The sequence below is a fragment of the Nerophis ophidion genome, linkage group LG09 (assembly GCF_033978795.1).
Source record: "Nerophis ophidion isolate RoL-2023_Sa linkage group LG09, RoL_Noph_v1.0, whole genome shotgun sequence".
Lineage (NCBI taxonomy): Eukaryota > Metazoa > Chordata > Actinopteri > Syngnathiformes > Syngnathidae > Nerophis > Nerophis ophidion.
This window is the reverse complement of record NC_084619.1, coordinates 37258510-37279967: the sequence shown is the minus strand read 5'-3', so window position 1 is coordinate 37279967 and position 21458 is coordinate 37258510. Positions and strand designations below refer to the sequence as shown.

Genomic DNA, 21458 nt, shown 5'->3' with positions numbered 1-21458 from the left:
CGTGTGGGGAGTGTTATTAGCTGGGAGAGAGCGTGCAGATTACAGAACTTGCTGTAAGATTTGAAGACAGGCGCATCTCTGCGTTGAATATCTGTGTTCAGATCTCCAGTTATAATTTTCTCCACGTTGTCTACACCAGCTAAGCACTCTTCAAGAGCACCATAGAAATCACTCTGATTAGGGGGTCTGTATACAGTCCCTATCAGTACCGGCTTAGCGTTTGTGAATCTGATTTCTGCCCACACAGATTCAAGGGCATTCTGGTTAAGATCAGAGCAAGTTATGTATTAAATATCCTGGTGAATATACATACAAACACCACCAGCGAGTTATGTATTTAATATCTTGGTGAATATACATACAAACACCACCACCATGTTTATTCCTGTCCTTTCTGATGACCGAAAAGTTTTCTATCTCTATCTCTGAGTCAGAAACACTTTCATCTAATTTAGTTTCAGAGAAACACAGGATTTTTACCCTATTGTTGTGGAACATTTCTCTGATTTGGTCGAGTTTAAAGGCCTACTGAAACCCACTACTACAGACCACGCAGTCTGATAGTTTATATGTCAATGATGAAATCTTAACATTGCAACGCATGCCAATACGGCCGGTTTAGTTTGCTAAATTACAATTTTAAATTTCCCGCGGAGTTTCCTGTTGAAAACGTTGCGGAATGATGACGCGTATGATGACGCGTGTTTGGGACGTTATTGGTTGGAGGGGACATATTAGCCCAGCACCAGTCGTCTCTTTTCATCGCGCAATTACACAGTATTTTGGACATTTGTGTTGCTGAATCTTTTGCAATTTGTTCAATTAATAATGGAGACGTCAAATAAGAATGCTGTTGGTGGAAAGCGGTGGATTACAGCTGCCTTTAGCACCGAACCAAAGCCGGTGTGTGTTTGTTTGTTGTGAAGCTTTAACACAGAGTGGTCAAGCGAACATGTTTCTCTACGTCAACCAGCAAGTTTTTGGATGGGAAAATTGTGATATTAAGTCGGCTCTTACCGGAGACTTGCAGCAGCTCAAAAAGGTAGCTGTGATCTGGGCTCCTAGGCTTCTCTCAGAGACACTGGCATTCACCGCAGCCATCCGACTTTCAGGTATGACTTCATAATTTCACTACAATACTATTAACATAATAAGCAGATAAGGGATTTTCCAGAATTATCCTAGTAAATGTGTCTAATTACATCTGAAACTCTCCCACTGCCGCCGCCTAGAGCCGTCGCTTTTTTAAATTTTTTTATTTTTTTTATTTTGTGCTTCATTATAACTTTCCTCATCCACGAATCTTTCATCCTCGCTCAAATTAATGGGGAAATCGTCGCTTTCTCGGTCCGAATTTCTCTTACTTCTGGTGGCTTACATTATAAACAATGTGAGGATGTGAGGAGCCCTCACACCGGTGACGTCACGCGCACATCGTCTGCTACTTTCGGTACAGGCAAGGCTTCTTTATTAGCGACCAACAGTTCAGAACTTTATCGTCGATGTTCTCTACTAAATCCTTTCAGCAAAAATATGGCAATATCGCGAAATGATCAAGTATGACACAGAATGGACCTGCTATCCCTGTCTAAATAAGAAAATCTCATTTCAGTAGGCCTTTAATTCCAGAGAGGCTGTTCACATTAAGATGGATGATGTGTAGCCCACCAGAACCAAAAAGAACATCAGAGTCCGTTGGGGAGAGGTACTGTCCAGAAGATGGAGGGATGTTGGTTGTTATTGAAGTTTGTGTGGCAAGACTTGGGGGAGGGGAAGAGAGGCCCATTGTTCATCGTCCAGGTGATGGGCAGGGGCGGAGTTGAAGAGGGGGAGGGGGGGCCAGGTAGGATTGGGGGGGGTTGACGTGGTTTTTGTAACTGGATGTTTCTTTGCTCTTATGTTTATATTGTGCCGTGTTTTTTGCATTTTGCTGTTTTTGCTTGATTATAAAAGATGTCCATTAAGGAGGTGTTCTGCAGTAGAGGAGCAACGTCCATGTATTCTTCATATTCAGTGTTTTATTGTTTATAGTCAATGTGGTTAATCCAGCATTCTGTATTTTCATGTACATTGAGTGTCTTCAGTATAAAACTAAAATTCCATCCCGTTTTTGAGATGGTCTGTTATAACGTTTTTATTATTGGTCATTATTGTTTGTAGGGTTTGTACTATCATGTGATCAAAGTTTATCCTTTTAAGTGGTATCTTTGGATTTTTTAAGGTAATGCACAGCATTACTGTTTAAAGTGATAATACAGTAGATTACGTTGCCTGTAGCATGTAGTGCTGCATAACTTGCCTCTTAGGAAGACCCGTGTCACATGACTTCAAACTTGACACCTCATTGGCTGCTTCTGAGACAGAATCAATTGCTTCAGTCCTAATTAAACGGACATGGGTCTTGCTTTTGAAGCAGCAAATTTTTCTGCACTAAATTTTTTACACAGAATTTTTAAACACATTTTTTTAATGAATTTCTCAGCATGATTTGATTTGAAAAAATTAAGTTCACAAAATGCAAACACAAAAAATTCAGTTACAAAAATTCAGCTTCAAAAAATGTTTTGTAATAGACACAAATTAACCTCAATAGCACATCAGGTAAACATCAAACCATGTGCCCCCCAAATTGTATCCTGTCTTTACAGCATACTTGGTTAAAGTTAGAAACTATGTTTTTAGCTGGTTAAACTGCATACATTTTAGTAAAATATTTTTTTTCACCATCTTATACATTGTCTTGAAGGTTTCTGATTGTGCAGAGAAGATATCAGGTGTAGGGCTCACTTAAATATAATTTGCGCATTTAAATGGAGGCATTGACAGGAAGGGAGAGGCCAGTCCAACTTGTGCACTTATTTCGACGTTAATTGTAAAGTACTACAGTAATGTGCTTGGATTCATGTGTGGCCTTTTTGCTTTGTGACCTTATTGACGTTACCCTGATATAATCTTTAACATAAACACAACCAGCTGACACAAAAGATTACTTTGCCAATATCCATCTCAAGCATCCAGCTTTATCAAGCCTGTGTCAGCATCACATGTCACGATTGGATTAAGTGTGGACCCCAAAGCAGATTTGAGTCAGAAAATCCAGTTCAAAAATAGGCATGCGGCAAGGTTTAGAGCGGTTGTTTTTTATAGCGCACAATTTGTATGCAAGGCAATTCAAACTGCCGTACAGATGCATAAAATTACAAAAACGACAAATAAAATCAATAATGAAAACAAAGAATAATAATGATTCAGTTAAAATCAAATAATATACGGGGTTTCCCCTAGATTGCCAATATATATGTTGGGATGTGGCAATGGACAGGATCAATATAACATACAGTATATATGAGTTCATGATAATTTAGATTTTCTTTCAAATGGCTTATTTAAATGGTTTATTTAGAAAAAATATTTTTTATTAGTTATTCCTAAAAGACGTTTTCTTATATTATCAAAATCCGTTATATTGGCCAAGTATGTTTATCATACAAGGAATTTGACTAGGTAGACAGTGTTTTCTCTTATCAATTCAGTTTCAATTGTTACTGCTTATTGTAAAGCATTATATTCTGCCCTCCCTTGCCAAATATGTACAGTAAACAGTCTGTTTATTTAGTAATAATAATAATGGATTAGATTTATATAGCGCCTATTTTATCAATTAGATACGAAAACGTTGACATTCACTCCACATTCACACTGTGGTGGTGGTAAGCTACATTCGTAGCCACAGCTGTCCTGGGGTAGACTGACAGAAGCGTGGCTGCCGAGTTGCGCCTACAGCCCTTCCGAAAGCCACCTATCATTCATTCATCAGTTCCTCAGATACACGCTGGAAGCCAGTTGCGCAAAGTTGACAGGGTTTTTGATATAGTTATTTTTTATCAATATGTACTTAGTTGACTTTTCAGTCTCTCCGATCCTTCCTCCTCATCTTGCACCCGGCCGCTCACTTTTAAAGACAACAGATGATTAGTTTAACACGTACAACCTGCGCAAACTAATCATCTGGCAACTGTGTCTTTAGTCAGCAAATGCCATGCCCCCGTCTGATGGCACGCTGTTTCCAGCAGCCTGGACAGTGTCGCTGACCTTTACACCAACAGTGCGCTGATCACAATCCCCTTCCACATACCTCCAGCGCCAGACTTAGGCCGGGACGGCCGCGCCTACTCAAACCCCCCCCCCTGCATGAAAGCGGGAGAGGAAGTCCGCCACGGCCATCTGCACCCCCGGCCTATGGGTCACTCTGAAATGGTAGGGTTGTAAAGTGAGATACCAACGGGTGATCCACGCGTTGGCATCTTTCATGCGGTGGAGCCACTGGAGAGGCTTGTGGTCTGAGCAGAGGCTGAACAGGCGTCCCAGCAGGTACTACAGGAGGGCACCGACCGCCCACCGGATGGCGAGGCACTCCCTCTCCACCGTGCTGTACCGGCTTTCTCGTTCCGATAGTTTCCTGCTGATTTATAGTACGGGGTGGTTGTTGCCCTCCCTCTGCTGGGATAAAACAGCTCCCAGCCCTCTGCCCGACGCGTCTGCCTGCAAAAAAATGGGAGGGAAAAATCAGGCATGTGCAGTACCGGCTTCTCGCAAAGTGCTTTCCTCACCTTCTCGAATGCCTGCTGGCACTGCTCCGTCCACTGGACCTGATCTGGAGCACCTTTTCGAGGGAGGTCAGTTAGTGGGCTGGTCAGGTCCGCAAACCGGGGTACGAACCTCCGGTAGTAGACCACCAGCCTCAAAAACTGCCTCACCTCCTTTTTCGTCTTTGGGGTCGGGCAGGCCGCAACTGCCGCAGTTTTTGTCTATCTGAGGCCGCACCTGACCTTCCCCCAAGTGGTACCCCAGATACTGTACCTCCCTCCGGCCAACCGCGCACTTCGCCGGGTTGGCGGTGAGCCCCGCCCGCCTCAGGGACTCGAGTACTCCACTCTCTGCACATGCCCCGCCCAGTTGTTCCCCTGGATGATGACATCATCCAGATAGGCGGCAGCATATGCCGCGTGTGGACGCAATACCCGGTCCATGAGTCTCTGAAATGGTGCAGGCACACCGAACAAGCCGAACGGAATGGTCACGAATTGGTATGAACCTTCCGGAATGGAGAATGCCGTTTTTTCCTTAGATTCTGGAGACAAGGGAAACTGCCAGTAGCCCTTAGTTAAATCCAGTGTCTTGAAAAAACGAGCAGTGCCCAACAGGTCCAGGAACTCGTCAATCCGGGGCATCGAGTAAGCATCAAAACGTGACACATCATTCACCTTGCAGTAGTCCATACAGAATCGCATGGACCCATCCTTCTTCCCTACCAGAACTATGGGGCTGCGCCATGCACAGTGTGACTCTTCTATTGCCCCCAATTCCAGCATGACTTTTAATCCCTCCCGAACTACTTTACGCTTGTGTTCGGGTAGCCTATAGGGCCGAGACCTCACCGTCACGCCTGGGCTGGTCTCTATGTGATGCTGGGTGAAGTTCGTGCGGCCTGGCAGGGGGGAGAACACGTCAGCAAAATGTTGCTGCAAATTGGCCACATCTGCTTTCTGTGACGGCATCAGATGATTATCACAGCGGAGAGGGAAGGGCCGGGGGGAGGCGGGAACCTCCGGCCCCAGCTCCTCGCTCTCCGCTATCGCCGTCACCATGGAGACAGGCTCCGCTTCCCTCCACCCTTTTAATAGGTTGAGGTGGTACATTTGGGTTTCCCCGCCTCGGTCAGACTCCCTAACCTCGTAATCCACGTCACCCACTCGTCGTTTGACCACGGAAGGTCCTTATCACTTTGGCGAGTAATTTGGAGCTGGATGTTGGGAGTAATACAAGTACTTTCTCTCCTGGTGAAAATTGTCTGAGTTGCGTCCCCTTGTTATACAGGCATTGCTGATGTTCTTGGGCTTGGAGCAAATTCTCACGTGACAAGTGCCCCAATGTGTGGAGTTTTGTTCTCAAGTCCATGACGTACTGAATTTCGTTTTTACTGGGACTTGGACCTTTCTCCCAGCTTTCCTTAACTTGGTCCAGTACCCTGCTTGGCTTCCTGCCGAACAACAGTTCAAATGGTGAAAACCCTGTGGAGGCCTGAGGAACGTCTTGCACTGCAAATAATAGGGGATCCAACCATTTATGCCAATTTGGTGTGTCCTCGTGTACAAAATTCCGGATCATGGATTTCAAGGTTCTATTCAACCGCTCTAGTGAAGTGAAATTATATTTATATAGCGCTTTTTCCTCATGTGACTCAAAGCGCTTTACATAGTGAAACCCAATATCTAAGTTACATTTAAACCAATGTGGGTGGCACTGGGAGCAGGTGGGTAAAGTGTCTTGCCCAAGGACACAACGGCATTGACTAGCATGGCGGAAGCGGGGATCGAACCTGCAACCCTCAAGTTGCTGGCACGGCCGCTCTACCAACTGAGCTATACTGCCACTCTACCAACCCATCGGTCTGTGGGTGGTAAACGCTGGTTCGAATGGATTTGATCCCCAATAATCCGTGCAGCTCCTTTAACGTGCGTGACATAAAGGATGTGCCCTGGTGAGTCAGAATCTCTTTCGGGATTCCAACTCGGGAGATAACTTGAAACAGTGCCTGTGCGACACTAATTGGTGGGCTGATAGATGACTCAGTAATTGTATGCAAGTACAATTACTGCGACGTGCCTCAAGGAAACTGCTTAGGTCCTTTACTTTTTAGTAATTTTACTAATGATCTTCCCTGTGTTCCAACAAACACCAATATGGTTATGTATGCAGATGACACAACTCTATACAGCACTGTCTACCTTAAATGACCTACGAAATAACTTAAATCAGGACCTGGAGAAAGTGTCACGCTGGGTAAATGATAGTAAACTTGTTGTGAATATTGAAAAAATAAAAAGCATTCTTTTTGGATCCAGGCATATGCTTTTTGATGACCCTCAGCTTCACATTTCAATGTCAGATATACCTATTGTGGAGGTCAAAAAAGCAAAACTGCTTGCTGTGCTATTAGACAGTCAACTGTCATGGTCTGATCATATTGATGGTGTTTTAATGAAAATGGGAAGAGGTTTAGCCATGGTCAGAAAGTGCTCCACCTTCTTGACATCCTCAACAATGGGTCAAGTCATACAGTCTTTGGTTTTCTGTGATATTCATTACTGTCCTATAATATGGTCCGCTACAACTAAGTCTGACCTGAACAAACTGCAACTTGTTCAAAACAGAGCGGCTAGACTGTTACTTAAATGTTCTTTGCGCACTAATATTTCATTTATGCATTCACGCATAAATTCACGCATTCACAGAGCGGCTAGACTGTTACTTAAATGTTCTTTGCGCACTAATATTTCATTTATGCATTCACGCCTCTCCCCTCTGAGCTGCTACCTTACCGTGGTAGAGGAGTTTGCGTGTCCCAATGATCCTAGGAGCTATGTTGTCTGGGGGTTTTCATGCCCCCTGGTAGGGTCTCCCAAGACAAACAGGTCCTAGGTGAGTGATCAGACAAAGAGCAGCTCAAAGACTTCTATGGAATTACAACGAAATGAACCCAGATTTCCCTCGCCCGGACGTGGGTCACCGGGGCCCCGCTCTGGAGCCAGGCCCGGAGTTGGGGCACGATGGCGAGCGCCTGGTGGTCGGGCCTGTTCCCATGGGGCCCGGCCGGGCACAGCCCGAAGAGGCAACGTGGGTCATCCCTCCAATGGGCTCACCACTCATAGGAGGGGCCATAGAGGTCGGGTGCATTGTGAGCTGGGCGGCAGCCGAAGGCAGGGCACTTGGCGGTCCGATCCTCGGCTACAGAAGCTAGCTCTTGGGACGTGGAACGTCACCTCAGTGGGGGGAAGGACCCTGAGCTAGTGCGCGAGGTAGAGAAGTTCCGGCTGGATATAGTCGGACTCACCTCGACGCACAGCAAGGGCTCTGGAACCAGTTCTCTCGAGAGGGACTGGACCCTCTTCCACTCTGGCGTTGCCGGGAGTGAGAGGCGACGGGCTGGGGTGGCAATTCTGGTTGCCCCCCGGCTCAAAGCCTGTACGTTTGAGTTCAACCCAGTGGACGAGAGGGTAGCTTCCCTTCGCCTTCGGGTGGGGGGACGGGTCCTGACTGTTGTTTGTGCTTACGCACCAAACAGCAGTTCAGAATACCCACCCTTTTTGGGTACACTCGAGGGAGTACTGGAAAGTGCTCCTCCGGGTGATTCCCTTGTCCTACTGGGAGACTTCAACGCTCATGTTGGCAACGACAGTGAAACCTGGAGAGGCGTGATTGGGAAGAATGGTCGCCCGGATCTAAACCCGAGTGGTGTTTTGTTATTGGACTTTTTTGCTCGTCACAGTTTGTCGATAACAAACACCATGTTCAAACATAAGGGTGTCTATATGTGCACTTGGCACCAGGACACCCTAGGCCGCGGTTCCATGATCGACTTTGTAGTTGTGTCATCGGATTTGCGGCCTCATGTTTTGGACACTCGGGTGAAGAGAGGGGCGGAGCTTTCTACCGATCACCACCTGGTGGTGAGTTGGCTGCGATGGTGGGGGAGGATGCCGGACAGACCTGGCAGGCCCAAGCGCATTGTGAGGGTCTGCTGGGAACGTCTGGCAGAGTCTCCTGTCAGAGAGAGTTTCAATTCACACCTCCGGGAGAACTTTGAACATGTCACGAGGGAGGTGCGGGACATTGAGTCCGAGTGGACCATGTTCCGAACCTCTATTGTCGAGGCGGCTGATTGGAGCTGTGGCCGCAAGGTTGTTGGTGCCTGTCGTGGCGGTAATCCCAGAACCCGTTGGTGGACACCAGCAGTGAGGGATGCCGTCAAGCTGAAGAAGGAGTCCTACCGGGTTCTTTTGGCTCATAGGACTCCGGAGGCAGTGGACGGGTACCGACGGGCCAAGCGGTGTGCAGCTTTAGCGGTCGCGGAGGCAAAAACTCGGACATGGGAAGAGTTCGGGGAAGCCATGGAAAACGACTTCCGGACGGCTTCGAAGCGATTCTGGACCACCATACGGCGCCTCAGGAAGGGGAAGCAGTGCACTATCAACACCGTGTATGGTGCGGATGGTGTTCTGCTGACTTCGACTGCGGATGTTGTGGATCGGTGGAGGGAATACTTCGAAGACCTCCTCAATCCCACCAACACGTCTTTCTTTGAGGAAGTGGTGCCTGGGGAATCTGTAGTGGACTCTCCTATTTCTGGGGCTGAGGTCGCTGAGGTAGTTAAAAAGCTCCTCGGCGGCAAGGCCCCGGGGGTGGATGAGATCCGCCCGGAGTTCCTAAAGGCTCTGGATGCTGTGGGGCTGTCTTGGTTGACAAGACTCTGCAGCATCGCGTGGACATCGGGGGCGGTACCTCTGGATTGGCAGACCGGGGTGGTGGTTCCTCTCTTTAAGAAGGGGGACCGGAGGGTGTGTTCCAACTATCGTGGGATCACACTCCTCAGCCTTCCCGGTAAGGTTTATTCAGGTGTACTGGAGAGGAGGCTTCGCCGGATAGTCGAACCTCGGATTCAGGAGGAACAGTGTGGTTTTCGTCCTGGTCGTGGAACTGTGGACCAGCTCTATACTCTCGGCAGGGTTCTTGAGGGTGCATGGGAGTTTGCCCAACCAGTCTACATGTGCTTTGTGGACTTGGAGAAGGCATTCGACCGTGTCCCTCGGGAAGTCCTGTGGGGAGTGCTCAGAGAGTATGGGGTATCGGAATGTCTTATTGTGGCAGTCCGCTCCCTGTATGATCAGTGTCAGAGCTTGGTCCGCATTGCTGGCAGTAAGTCGGACACGTTTCCAGTGAAGGTTGGACTCCGCCAAGGCTGTCCTTTGTCACCGATTCTGTTCATAACTTTTATGGACAGAATTTCTAGGCGCAGTCAAGGCGTTGAGGGGTTCCGGTTTGGTGGCCACGGGATTAGGTCTCTGCTTTTTGCAGATGATGTAGTCCTGATGGCTTCATCTGGCCGGGATCTTCAGCTCTCACTGGATCGGTTCGCAGCCGAGTGTGAAGCGACCGGAATGAGAATCAGCACCTCCAAGTCCGAGTCCATGGTTCTCGCCCGGAAAAGGGTGGAGTGCCATCTCCGGGTTGGGGAGGAGACCCTGCCCCAAGTGGAGGAGTTCAAGTACCTAGGAGTCTTGTTCACGAGTGGGGGAAGAGTGGATCGTGAGATCGACAGGCGGATCGGTGCGGCGTCTTCAGTAATGCGGACGTTGTATCGATCCGTTGTGGTGAAGAAGGAGCTGAGCCGGAAGGCAAAGCTCTCAATTTACCGGTCGATCTACGTTCCCATCCTCACCTATGGTCATGAGCTTTGGGTCATGACCGAAAGGATAAGATCACGGGTACAAGTGGCCGAAATGAGTTTCCTCCGCCGGGTGGCGGGGCTCTCCCTTAGAGATAGGGTGAGAAGCTCTGCCATCCGGGAGGAGCTCAACGTAAAGCCGCTGCTCCTCCACATCGAGAGGAGCCAGATGAGGTGGTTCGGGCATCTGGTCAGGATGCCACCCGAACGCCTCCCTAGGGATGTGTTTAGGGCACGTCCAGCTGGTAGGAGGCCACGGGGAAGACCCAGGACACGTTGGAAAGACTATGTCTCCCGGCTGGCCTGGGAACGCCTCGGGATCCCCCGGGAAGAGCTAGACGAAGTGGCTGGAGATAGGGAAGTCTGGGCTTCCCTGCTTAGGCTGCTGCCCCCGCGACCCGACCTCGGATAAGCGGAAGATGATGGATGGATGGATGGATGGATGGCATTCACGCCTGTCCTGGTTTTCTGTTGAACTAAAGATGCAGTGTAGTCCCCTTATGTTCTTGAGAACTATCATTTTAGATAAATCACCAGATTACTTTTACAAACAGTTTTTAAAATCAACTAACACACATACTCATGACACTAAGAATGCCTGCAATGGCTAGTTGGCACTTCCTGCCAAACAGCCATTGTTATTTGGACCAACCTCCTCAAACATAGTCATGTATGGATGCATATCATTATGGACAATAAGCTCTCACAAAGTAAATTGTCATTCAAGACAGCTTTGAAGATACACATATTGCAGCTGCCCACATGACGTGAATTTTCCATACTGGTTTTAACTAGCTTCTTTATCTTATGTTTTATTTTTTCATTGTATAATGTTTGGTAATGCAAGGCGACTGATAAAAACAGTGGCGCCATTTTTTTCCAAGATGGCGCCGCTGTAGTGGCTGCTGTTGGCAGGAGCTCTGTGCTCTTGTGTCCTCCTTTTGTGTTTCTCTCTTGTTTTCATTTGTTATTATATATGTATACACTTTTTTTTGCATTTTGGTCCGGGACCCTTTGGGACTGTGTGACAAGGGGTGGCACTTTCATGATCTCTGCGGTGCTTTTTGTGGACGTCTGGATCTGCCTCCCGGGAGCCTTTTGTCCATGGAGACCAGCTGCTGGCTCTCTGCTACACCAGAGTCAGTTTGGAGAACCCGGAGGAGATGCGGATGAAGAAACAGGGCTGCGGAGCTGGCACTGAGCGCCAGGACGGACAAGCTTCACAGTGTCTTGGCTGAAGGAGCAGGTATCGAACACCTCAGTCTTCTTGGACATATCCTCGCTCATCCATGCGGACTGGACACTGGCCAAGAGTTGGTTGGTGGCCGAGAGTGGAGTCGACTCTCTTGGTTGCTTTGTTGGGTCTGCTCCTGTCTTTGGCCATACTCTCTCCACCCCAGCAAAAGATGGCGTGGAACACCGCAGAGGCCACCACAATGTATATTTTTCTTAAACTTTTTATTCATAGCTGTATGTAGAAGTGGCTGGTTGTATCAGCTCCGCTGCTTTAATGTCTTTCATGTCCTTTGTTTTATTTGATGTTTGATGTTTTATCTTACACACATGTAAGAGGGACGTGTACTATGGCTATGAGTTGTTTTTTTGTTTTTTTTTCCCTTTGGCCTCAGTCTGGACCCCTTCTCCAGAGGCCCAGGATTTGACCGATTTTTTTTATTTTATTTTATTTTAATCTTTTATTTTTTTCTCCCATTTCACCATTTTTGTAAGGGGCGCCGGAAGTCGGCATACCCGTCAGCAATCCTGTTCTGTCTCCCTGTAATGTTTGTCTGATCTTGAATGGGATTGTGCTGAACATGTTAATTTTCCTGAAGGAATTAATAAAGTATTATCTATCTAATGGGGATCTATTCAATAAACAATACCCTTCACCCTTGCTCCTGATGGGTCCTGGTGAGTGCCTTGCATGGCAGCTCCCGTCGTCAGTTTGTGAATGTGTGTGTGAATGGGCGAATGTGGAAATACTGTCAAAGCGCTTTGGGCTCCTTAAAAAGGGGTAGAAAAGCGCTATACAAGTACAATCCATTTACCATTTGATGACTGAAGTGCTGATATCAACTAAACCCAACCCCCCGGCCCAACCCCCTCCACATCCCACCCCCGTATTGTAAATAATGTAAATAGTTCAATGTCTATACTTTGATGATTAACTTGTGTGATGACTGTATTATGCTGATAGTATATATATAATTCATGGTATATAATACCATGAATTGATTAACGTGGACCCCGGCCTAAACAGGTTGAAAAACTTATTACCATTTAGTGGTCAATTGTGCGAAATATGTACTGTGTTGTGCAATCTACTAATAAACGTCTCAATCAATCAATCAACTGCCTTGCCCTTTGCACTGCAAACCTAGTGTCTTCCTATTAAGGCTTAAAAGGCAGGTATTGAGAACAGACTATTTTGCTCTGAGACGTTACATGATGTTACTGGTGTAACCCCTTCTTATGGTAATAGAAAAAATAATAACTGTAGTAATTTTTAAACAACTTTTCACATGTTTGTTTCGTACAAATTACATATAGTACCATACATATAAATAATAGTGTTGGGTATTGTTATCAGTATCAGTATTGATAAAATCCTAATGATCTACATCCCTATAGTGGAGTGACCTGAGCACTGGACTAATATGGTCATATTTCGTGGTTTTAGTTGACTCTATAAACAAGCTTTACAGCTTGTTTACAAAACCCAGTGGAAGGCCATTAGAGTCATCTCGCCTGCTCAAAACAGAAATGGACTAGTCTCTTTATGTCTGGCTCAGACACAATTTATGTTAATTTTGACATAGTTTTTAGGTCGTTAAAAAATCTGATATTGATTTATTGTGGCTGTTAAAGTTCAAATTTGCGTCTAATATGAACGCACCTGATTTGAAAGAATTTTTTTTCGCCAGCAACAATGCCCCAGGTTGCAATACAAGGGGTAACGATGGATCCAGTAAATTGAGAATTATTTTACAAAATAATGATAATAATAATAATACATTTTATTTGGTATAGAGCTTTTCAGAGTACTCAAAGACGGTTTACAGAATAAAAAAACAAAAGAAAAACAGTTTAAAGTAATAATATAAAATACAGGAAATATAAAAGCAGTACATTGTAAAATACATAATAATACAGGACATTTAAAAATAATATTTAATTAACATGTACATGTTCGCCCATTCACACACATCTGAACCCGAGTGGTGTTTTGTTATTGGACTTTTGTGCTCGTCACAGTTTGTCCATAACGAACACCATGTTCAAACATAAGGGTGTCCATATGTGCACTTGGCACCAGGACACGCTAGGCCGCAGTTCCATGATCGACTTTGTAGTTGTGTCATCAGATTTGCGGACTTATGTTTTGGACACTCGGGTGAAGAGAGGGGCGGAGCTTTCTACCGATCACCACCTGGTGGTGAGTTGGCTGCGATGGTTGGGGAGGATGCCGGACAGACCTGGGAGGCCCAAACGCATTGTGAGGGTCTGCTGGGAACGTCTGGCAGAGTCTCCTGTCAGAGAAAGTTTCAATTCCCACCTCCGGAAGAACTTTGAACATGTCACGAGGGAGGTGCTCGCTATTGAGTCCGAATGGACCATGTTCCGCACCTCTATTGTCGAGGCGGCTGATCGGAGCTGTGGCCGCAAGGTAGTTGGTGCGGCAATCCTAAAACCCCTTTGTGGACACCAGCGGTGAGGGATGCCGTCAAGCTGAAGAAGGAGTCCTATCGGGTCCTTTTGGCTCATAGGACTCCGGAGGCAGTGGACGGGTAACGACAGGCCAAGCGGTGTGCAGCTTCGGCGATCGCGGAGGCAAAAACTCGGACATGGGTGGAGTTCAGGGAAGCCATGGAAAACGACTTCCGGACGGCTTCGAAGCGATTCTGGACCACCGTCCGCTGCCTCAGGAAGGGGAAGCAGTGCACTATCAACACCGTGTATGGTGCGGATGGTGTTCTGCTGACCTCAACTGCAGATGTTGTGGATAGGTGGAAGGAATACTTCAAAGACCTCCTCAATCCCACCAACACGTCTTCCTACGAGGAAGCAGTGCCTGGGGAATCTGTGGTGGACTCTCCTATTTCTGGGACTGAGGTCGCTGAGGTAGTTAAAAAGCTCCTCGGTGGCAAGGCCCCAGGGGTGGATGAGAGCCGCCCGGAGTTCCTTAAGGCTCTGGATGCTGTGGGGCTGTCTTGGTTGACAACACTCTGCAGCATCGCGTGGACATCGGGGGCGGTGCCTCTGGATTGGCAGACCAGGGTGGTGGCTCCTCTCTTTAAGAAGGGAGACCGGAGGGTGTGTTCCACCTATCGTGGGATCACACTCCTCAGCCTTCCCGGTAAGGTTTATTCAGGTGTACTGGAGAGGAGGCTACGCCGGATAGTCGAACCTCGGATTCAAGAGAAACAGTGTGGTTTTCGTCCTGGTCGTGGAACTGTGGACCAGCTCTATACTCTCGGCAGGGTTCTTGAGGGTGCATGGGAGTTTGCCCAACCAGTCTACATGTGCTTTGTGGACTTGGAGAAGGCATTCGACCGTGTCCCTCGGGAAGTCCTGTGGGGAGTGCTCAGAGAGTATGGGGTATCGGACTGTCTTATTGTGGCGGTCCGCTCCCTGTACGATCAGTGCCAGAGCTTGGTCCGCATTGCCTGCAGTAAGTCGAACACATTTCCAGTGAGGGTTGGACTCCGCCAAGGCTGTCCTTTGTCACCGATTCTGTTCATAACTTTTATCGACAGAATTTCTAGGCGCAGTCAAGGCGTTGAGGGGTTCCGGTTTGGTGACCGCAGGATTAAGTCTCTGCTTTTTGCAGATGATGTGGTCCTGATGGCTTCATCTGACCGGGATCTTCAGCTCTCACTGGATCGGTTCGCAGCCGAGTGTGAAGCGACCGGAATGAAAATCAGCACCTCCAAGTCCGAGTCCATGGTTCTCGCCCGGAAAAGGGTGGAATGCCACCTCCGGGTTGGGGAGGAGACCCTGCCCCAAGTGGAGGAGTTCAATTACCTAGGAGTCTTGTTCACGAGTGGGGGAAGAGTGGATTGTGAGATCGACAGGCGGATCGGTGCGGCGTCTTCAGTAATGCGGACGTTGTGCCGATCCGTTGTGGTGAAGAAGGAGCTGAGCCGGAAGGCAAAGCTCTCAATTTACCGGTCGATCTACGTTCCCATCCTCACCTATGGTCATGAGCTTTGGGTCATGACCGAAAGGATACGATCACGGGTACAAGCGGCCGAAATGAGTTTCCTCAGCCGTGTGGCGGGGCTCTCCCTTAGAGATAGGGTGAGAAGATCTGCCATCCGGGAGGAGCTCAAAGTAAAGCCGCTGCTCCTTCACATCGAGAGGAGCCAGATGAGGTGGTTCGGGCATCTGGTCCGGACGCCACCCGAACGCCTCCCTAAGGAGGTGTTTAGGGCACGTCCAACCGGTAGGAGGCCACGGGGAAGACCCAGGACACGTTGGGAAAAATGTGTCTCCCGGCTGGCCTGGGAACGCCTTGGGATCCCCCGGGAAGAGCTAGACGAAGTGGCTGGGGAGAGGGAAGTCTGGGTTTCCCTGCTTAGGCTGTTGCCCCCGCGACCCGACCTCGGATAAGCGGAAAAAGATGGATGGATGGATAACATGTGCAGCTAAAGGTGCGTACAAAGGTCACACTGAAAAATGTGCACTATATTGCTACAGAGGGCTTGTTTGAGAGAATACATAATTAAAACATTGTATTCACTAAGTTCAGCCTACAGTGTCTCTCACACTTGATGCATCTCTAATTAATACAGTCGTGGTCAAAAGTTTACATTCACCTTACGCAGTGGAGTGGAGTCGTAGTCATAACCGTTATGCATTCAGTGGAAATGGGTGTAAGTGGCTATATTGATCTGCAGTAATTGTAGTTGTAAATGTTTGTGTTGTGAGTTTTGCTACAAGCATACTGGAAACACAATGTAACCCACATCCATTGAGCTTAATGGACTTTTTTGTCGGCATTTGTAATCCAAACATTTTTTTATTCTGTTTCTACCCTCAGGATGACTGGCAGAGAGTTTTTTACTCGTTTTCCTGCCCTTTATCCGTTTCTTCTGAACCAGCTCAAGGAGGCAGCGGTCACAGTGGAAAGGTGAGTGGGTGGTGTATTTCTTCCTTGCTTTTCGTATGTCCTTGACCCCACTTAAAAGTCTAGATGCAAGTTAATTAATTATTTAGTTAGTTCATTTTAGTATGTTTATTTACGAGCAGCATGGTGGGTCAGGGGTGCCTGTGCCTCACAATATGAAGGTCCTGGGTTCGATCCCCTGGCTCGCGGTCTTTCAGTGTGGAGTTTGCATGTTCTCCGCGTGGATACCCTCCGGGTACTCCGGCTTCCTCCCACCTCCAAAGACATGCACCTGAGGATAGGTTGATTGGCAACACTAAATTGTCCCTAATATGTGAATGTGAGTGTGAATGTTGTCTGTTTATCTGTGTTGGCCCTGCAATGATGTGGCGACTTGTCCAGAGTGTACACGCCTTCCGCCCGATTATAGCTGAGATAGGCGTCAGCGCCCTCCGCGACCCCAAAAGGGAATAAGCGGGAGGAAATGGATGGATGGATGGTGTGAATGTTGTCTATCTGTGTTGGCCCTGCGATGAGGTGGCGACTAGTCCAGGGTGTACCCCGCCTACTGCCCGAATGCAGCTAGGATTAGATCCAGAAGCCCCCACGACCTCGAAAGGGACAAGTGGTAGAAAATGGATGGATATTTATTTACTGATGAACACTTAAAGTTATCATCTTCAAACCAAAATACCTTGTACAACTGTGTAAAGAAAATGAGATCTGCATTGCATTTGGTTGTACGCCTGTGTTTTTATTATCACCTTGACAATCAGCCAGCTATCAGCTTGAAGGTTTTAAAGAATAAAGAAACTGTTTCCAACTTTGAATTAGTGTTCCTGCAGTGAGGAGTTGAGTCTACTGAGACTCATCTGCCTTATCTTTGACTGCTCGGACAAAACTCCCTTTTTAAAAGCATTTGAGTCATCTATCAGCCCACCATGCCGCCTTATCTTTCTTTGGATCCAATTAATTGAGGATTCTTTCACATTTGCCTCACTCCCTTGGCTAGTAGTTTAAACATTCACAGATTTCCCACGCAGCCAAATCTCCATTCTCAGAAGTGCATCAAGCTCGTGAAACCACACAATGTAGAAACACGCAAAGGACATAATGGAAAAACATCTGCTCCTAATGATTCATACATACGTACACACACACACACATATATATATATATATATATATATATATATATATATATATATATATATATATATATATATATATATATACATATATATACATATATATATATCTATATTTATTTATTTATTTATATATATATATATATATATATATATATATATATATATATATATATATATATATATATATATACATATATATACACAGGTGCTGTTCATATTATTAGAATGAAAAAGTTGATTTATTTCAGTAATTATATTCAGAACGTGAAACTTACATATTATATCAATTCATTACACACATAGTGATATATTTGAAATGTTTATTTCTTAAAATTTTGATGATTAGTACTGACAACTACTGAAAATCCCAAATTCAGTATCTCAGAAAATTAGAATATTAGTTACGACTAGTACCAAAAAATATTTTTTAGAAATGTGGGCCAACTGAAAAGTATGAACATGGAAAGTTTCAGCATGTACGGCAATCAATACTTAGTTGCAGCTCCTTTTGGCTGAATTGCTGCAGCAATACGGCGTGGCATGGAGTCGACCAGTCGGTTGCACTACTCAGGTGTTATGAGAGCCCAGGTTGCTTTAATAGTGGCCTTCAGCTCTTCAGCATTGTTGGGTCTGGCATCTCGCATCTTCCGCTTCACTATACCCCATAGGTTTTCTATGGGGTTAAGGTCAGGTGAGTTTGCAGGCCAATCAAAAACAGGGATACCATGGTCCTTAAACCAGGTACTGATAGATTTGGCACTGTGTGCAGGTTCCAAGTCATGTTGGAAAATTAAATCTTCACCTCCATAAAATTGGTCCGTGGCAGGCAGCATAAAGTGTTCTAAAACTTCTTTGTAGACTGCTGCATTGACCCTAGACCTCAGGAAACACAGTGGACCAACACCAGCAGATGACATGGCACCCCAGACCATTACCGATTGTGGAAATTTGACACTGGCAACGTGGATTCTGTGCCTCTCCTGTCTTCCTCCAGACTCTGGGACTTTGATTTCCAAAGGAGATACAAAATCTATTTTCATCTGAAAACATAACTCTGGACCACTCAGCAGCAGTCCAGTCCTTTTTGTCTTGAGCCCAGGCGAGATGCTTTTGACGTTGTCTCTTATTCAAGAGTGGGTTTACACAAGGAATGCGACAGCTGAAGCCCACATCTTGCATACGTCGGTGTGTGGTGGTTCTTAAAGCACTGACTCCAGCTGCAGTCCACTCTTTGTGGATCTCCCTAACATTTTTGAATCGGTTTTGTTTGACAATCCTCTCCAGGGCGTGGTTATCCCTCTTGATTGTACACTTTTTTCTACCACATCTTTTAATGTGCTGCGACACAGAGCTCTGGGAACATCCAACCTCTTTGGCAATGACCTGTTGTGTCTTGCCCTCCTTTAAAGTATCAATGGTCATCTTTTGGACAGTTGTCAAGTCAGCAGTCTTCCCCATGATTGTGTGTCATACAGAATCAAAACGAGAGACCATTTAAAGGCTTTTCCAGGTGTTTTAAGTTAGTTAGCTAATTAGAGTGTGGCACCAGGTGTCTTCAATATCTGACCTTTTCACCATATTCTAATTTTCTGAGATGTTGAATGTAGGGTTTTCATTGGTTGTCAGCTATAATCATCTCCTTTTTGGCAAAAAACACTTGAAATGTATCAGTCTGTTTGGAATGAATGTATACATTCTACAAGTTTGACTTTCTAAATGGAATTAATTAAATAAATCAACTTTTTCATGATATTCTAATAATATGACCAGCACCTGTATATATATATACAGTATATATATATATATATATATATATATATATATATATATATATATATATATATGCGCCGGTCTGAAGGAAGCTTCTCCCCCGCCACCGTGACCACCACTTCCCGAAGACAGCTGGCACTCCACTCGGCGACGGAAAGTTTCTGTGAGTATGGCTTCCTGCGCTTCGTGCACTTTACTCATGGATAGGTTGGCTTTGCTAGAGAGCCGTGTCCGCCAGTTAGAGCAGTGTAATTTCGTAACTTTAGATGTTGCGGACACATCTGCTAGCGTTAGCTGTAGCGAGCTAACTAGCCCAGCTTGTAGCAGCCCTAATCGGCCTACAAGCTACGGTGTACCGGTTGAGACGCATAATAGATTTAGCCCTTTAGCTAGTCCTACACCCCAGTCTACCGGGCACCACACTTTAGTTATAGGGGACTCCATCACCCGAAACATAAAGCTTAGCAAACCAGCCACAATTAAGTGTATTCCCGGGGGCAGAGCACCTGACATTGAAGCTAATCTTAGGGAGCTAACTCGCAACAGGTCTAGTAAACACGTACGGCAGGCTAACCGCACCACTAGTTATGCGAATATAGTAATACACGTTGGCTCCAATGACGTTAGGATGAGACAATCAGAGATTACAAAGAGAAACATAGCCAGGGCTTGTAATCTCGCCAGAAAGATGTCCAGGCATCGAGTAATTGTCTCTGGCCCCCTGCCTGGGAGAGGCAATGATGAGAGATATAGCAGATTAGTCTCTCTTAACAGGTGGCTGGATAGCTTCTGCAGACAACAGGGATTTACGTTTATTGATAATTGGCCCTCTTTCTGGGGCAAACCTGGCTTGCTGAGGAGAGACGGCCTTCACCCTAACCAGGAAGGCGCTATCCTCTTGTCTCGGAACATAGACTTCGCATTGAGCCACATTTGACTAACTGCACTAGAGCAAGCCCGGTCACAGGCAATTACAGAGCCTGCTAGCCTGGGTATGGAGTCAGTTAAGTTAGAACTAGCCAGCGCCAGGCTGGATGATCCCTGTACACATAGCAATTTTCGTAGAATAATACACAACTCACAAAATGTTTTTTCTACTGTATCTATGACTTCGTCAGAGTTAGACATGCGTTCTACTGAGGTGGCAAATTATGATGCGTTCAGTTTATCGCAGCGCCAAGTAGACAATCTGAAAATTCCCGTCATATCAATTCCTAGATATGGTCGTAATTATTTTAAGTACACTGCGCATAATAAACGCAACATTATTAATATTGCTACTACGGATAATTTTATCAACAACTCCTTAAAACAGCCCACTACCTATAATATGGGCTTTCTAAACATCAGATCTTTGTCTCCCAAAACGTTATTAGTCAATGAGGTCATTAGAGACAACAACCTTAACGTCATCGGTCTTAGCGAAACCTGGCTCAAACCAGACGACTTTTTTGCGATAAATGAGGCATCCCCTCCTAACTATACGAATGCGCATATTGCCCGTCACCTCAAAAGGGGAGGGGGTGTCGCACTAATATACAACGAAAACTTTAACTTTAGTCCTAACTTAAATAATAAATATAAATCGTTTGAGGTGCTTTCTATGAAGTCTGCCACACCTCTGCCTCTGTGCCTGGCCGTTATCTACCGCCCCCCAGGGCCCTATTCGGACTTTATTAGTGAATTCTCAGAGTTTGTTGCTGATCTAGTGACGCACGCCGATAATATAATTATAATGGGGGACTTTAATATCCATATGAATACCCCATTGGACCCACCGTGCGTGGCGCTCCAGACTATAATTGATAGCTGTGGTCTTACACAAATAATAAATGAACCGACGCATCGCAGCGGTAATACGATAGACCTAGTGCTTGTCAGAGGTATCACCGTCTCCAAAGTTATGATACTCCCGTATACTAAAGTAATGTCCGATCATTACCTTATAAAATTCGAAGTTCAGACTCATGTTCGGCAAGCTAATAATAATAATAACTGCTATAGCAGCCGCAACATTAATGCTGCCACAACGACGACTCTTGCGGACCTACTGCCCTCGGTAATGGCACCGTTCCCAAAGTATGTGGGGTCTATTGATAACCTCACTAACAACTTTAACAACGCACTGCGCGAAACCATTGATA

General features: G+C 46.1%; 1 protein-coding gene across 4 annotated transcripts in view; it reads left to right on the top strand.

Annotated features, from left to right (window-relative positions):
• The window catches only part of thada (THADA armadillo repeat containing), a 251417-nt gene that overhangs the window by 86654 nt on the left and 143305 nt on the right, over window positions 1–21458 (top strand). For all 4 annotated transcript variants that reach the window (XM_061910918.1, XM_061910920.1, XM_061910919.1 and 1 more), the window contains one exon: window positions 16329–16418. In XM_061910918.1, coding sequence (XP_061766902.1) covers window positions 16329–16418 — 90 coding nt within the window. The remainder of the gene's footprint in view (window positions 1–16328; window positions 16419–21458) is intronic.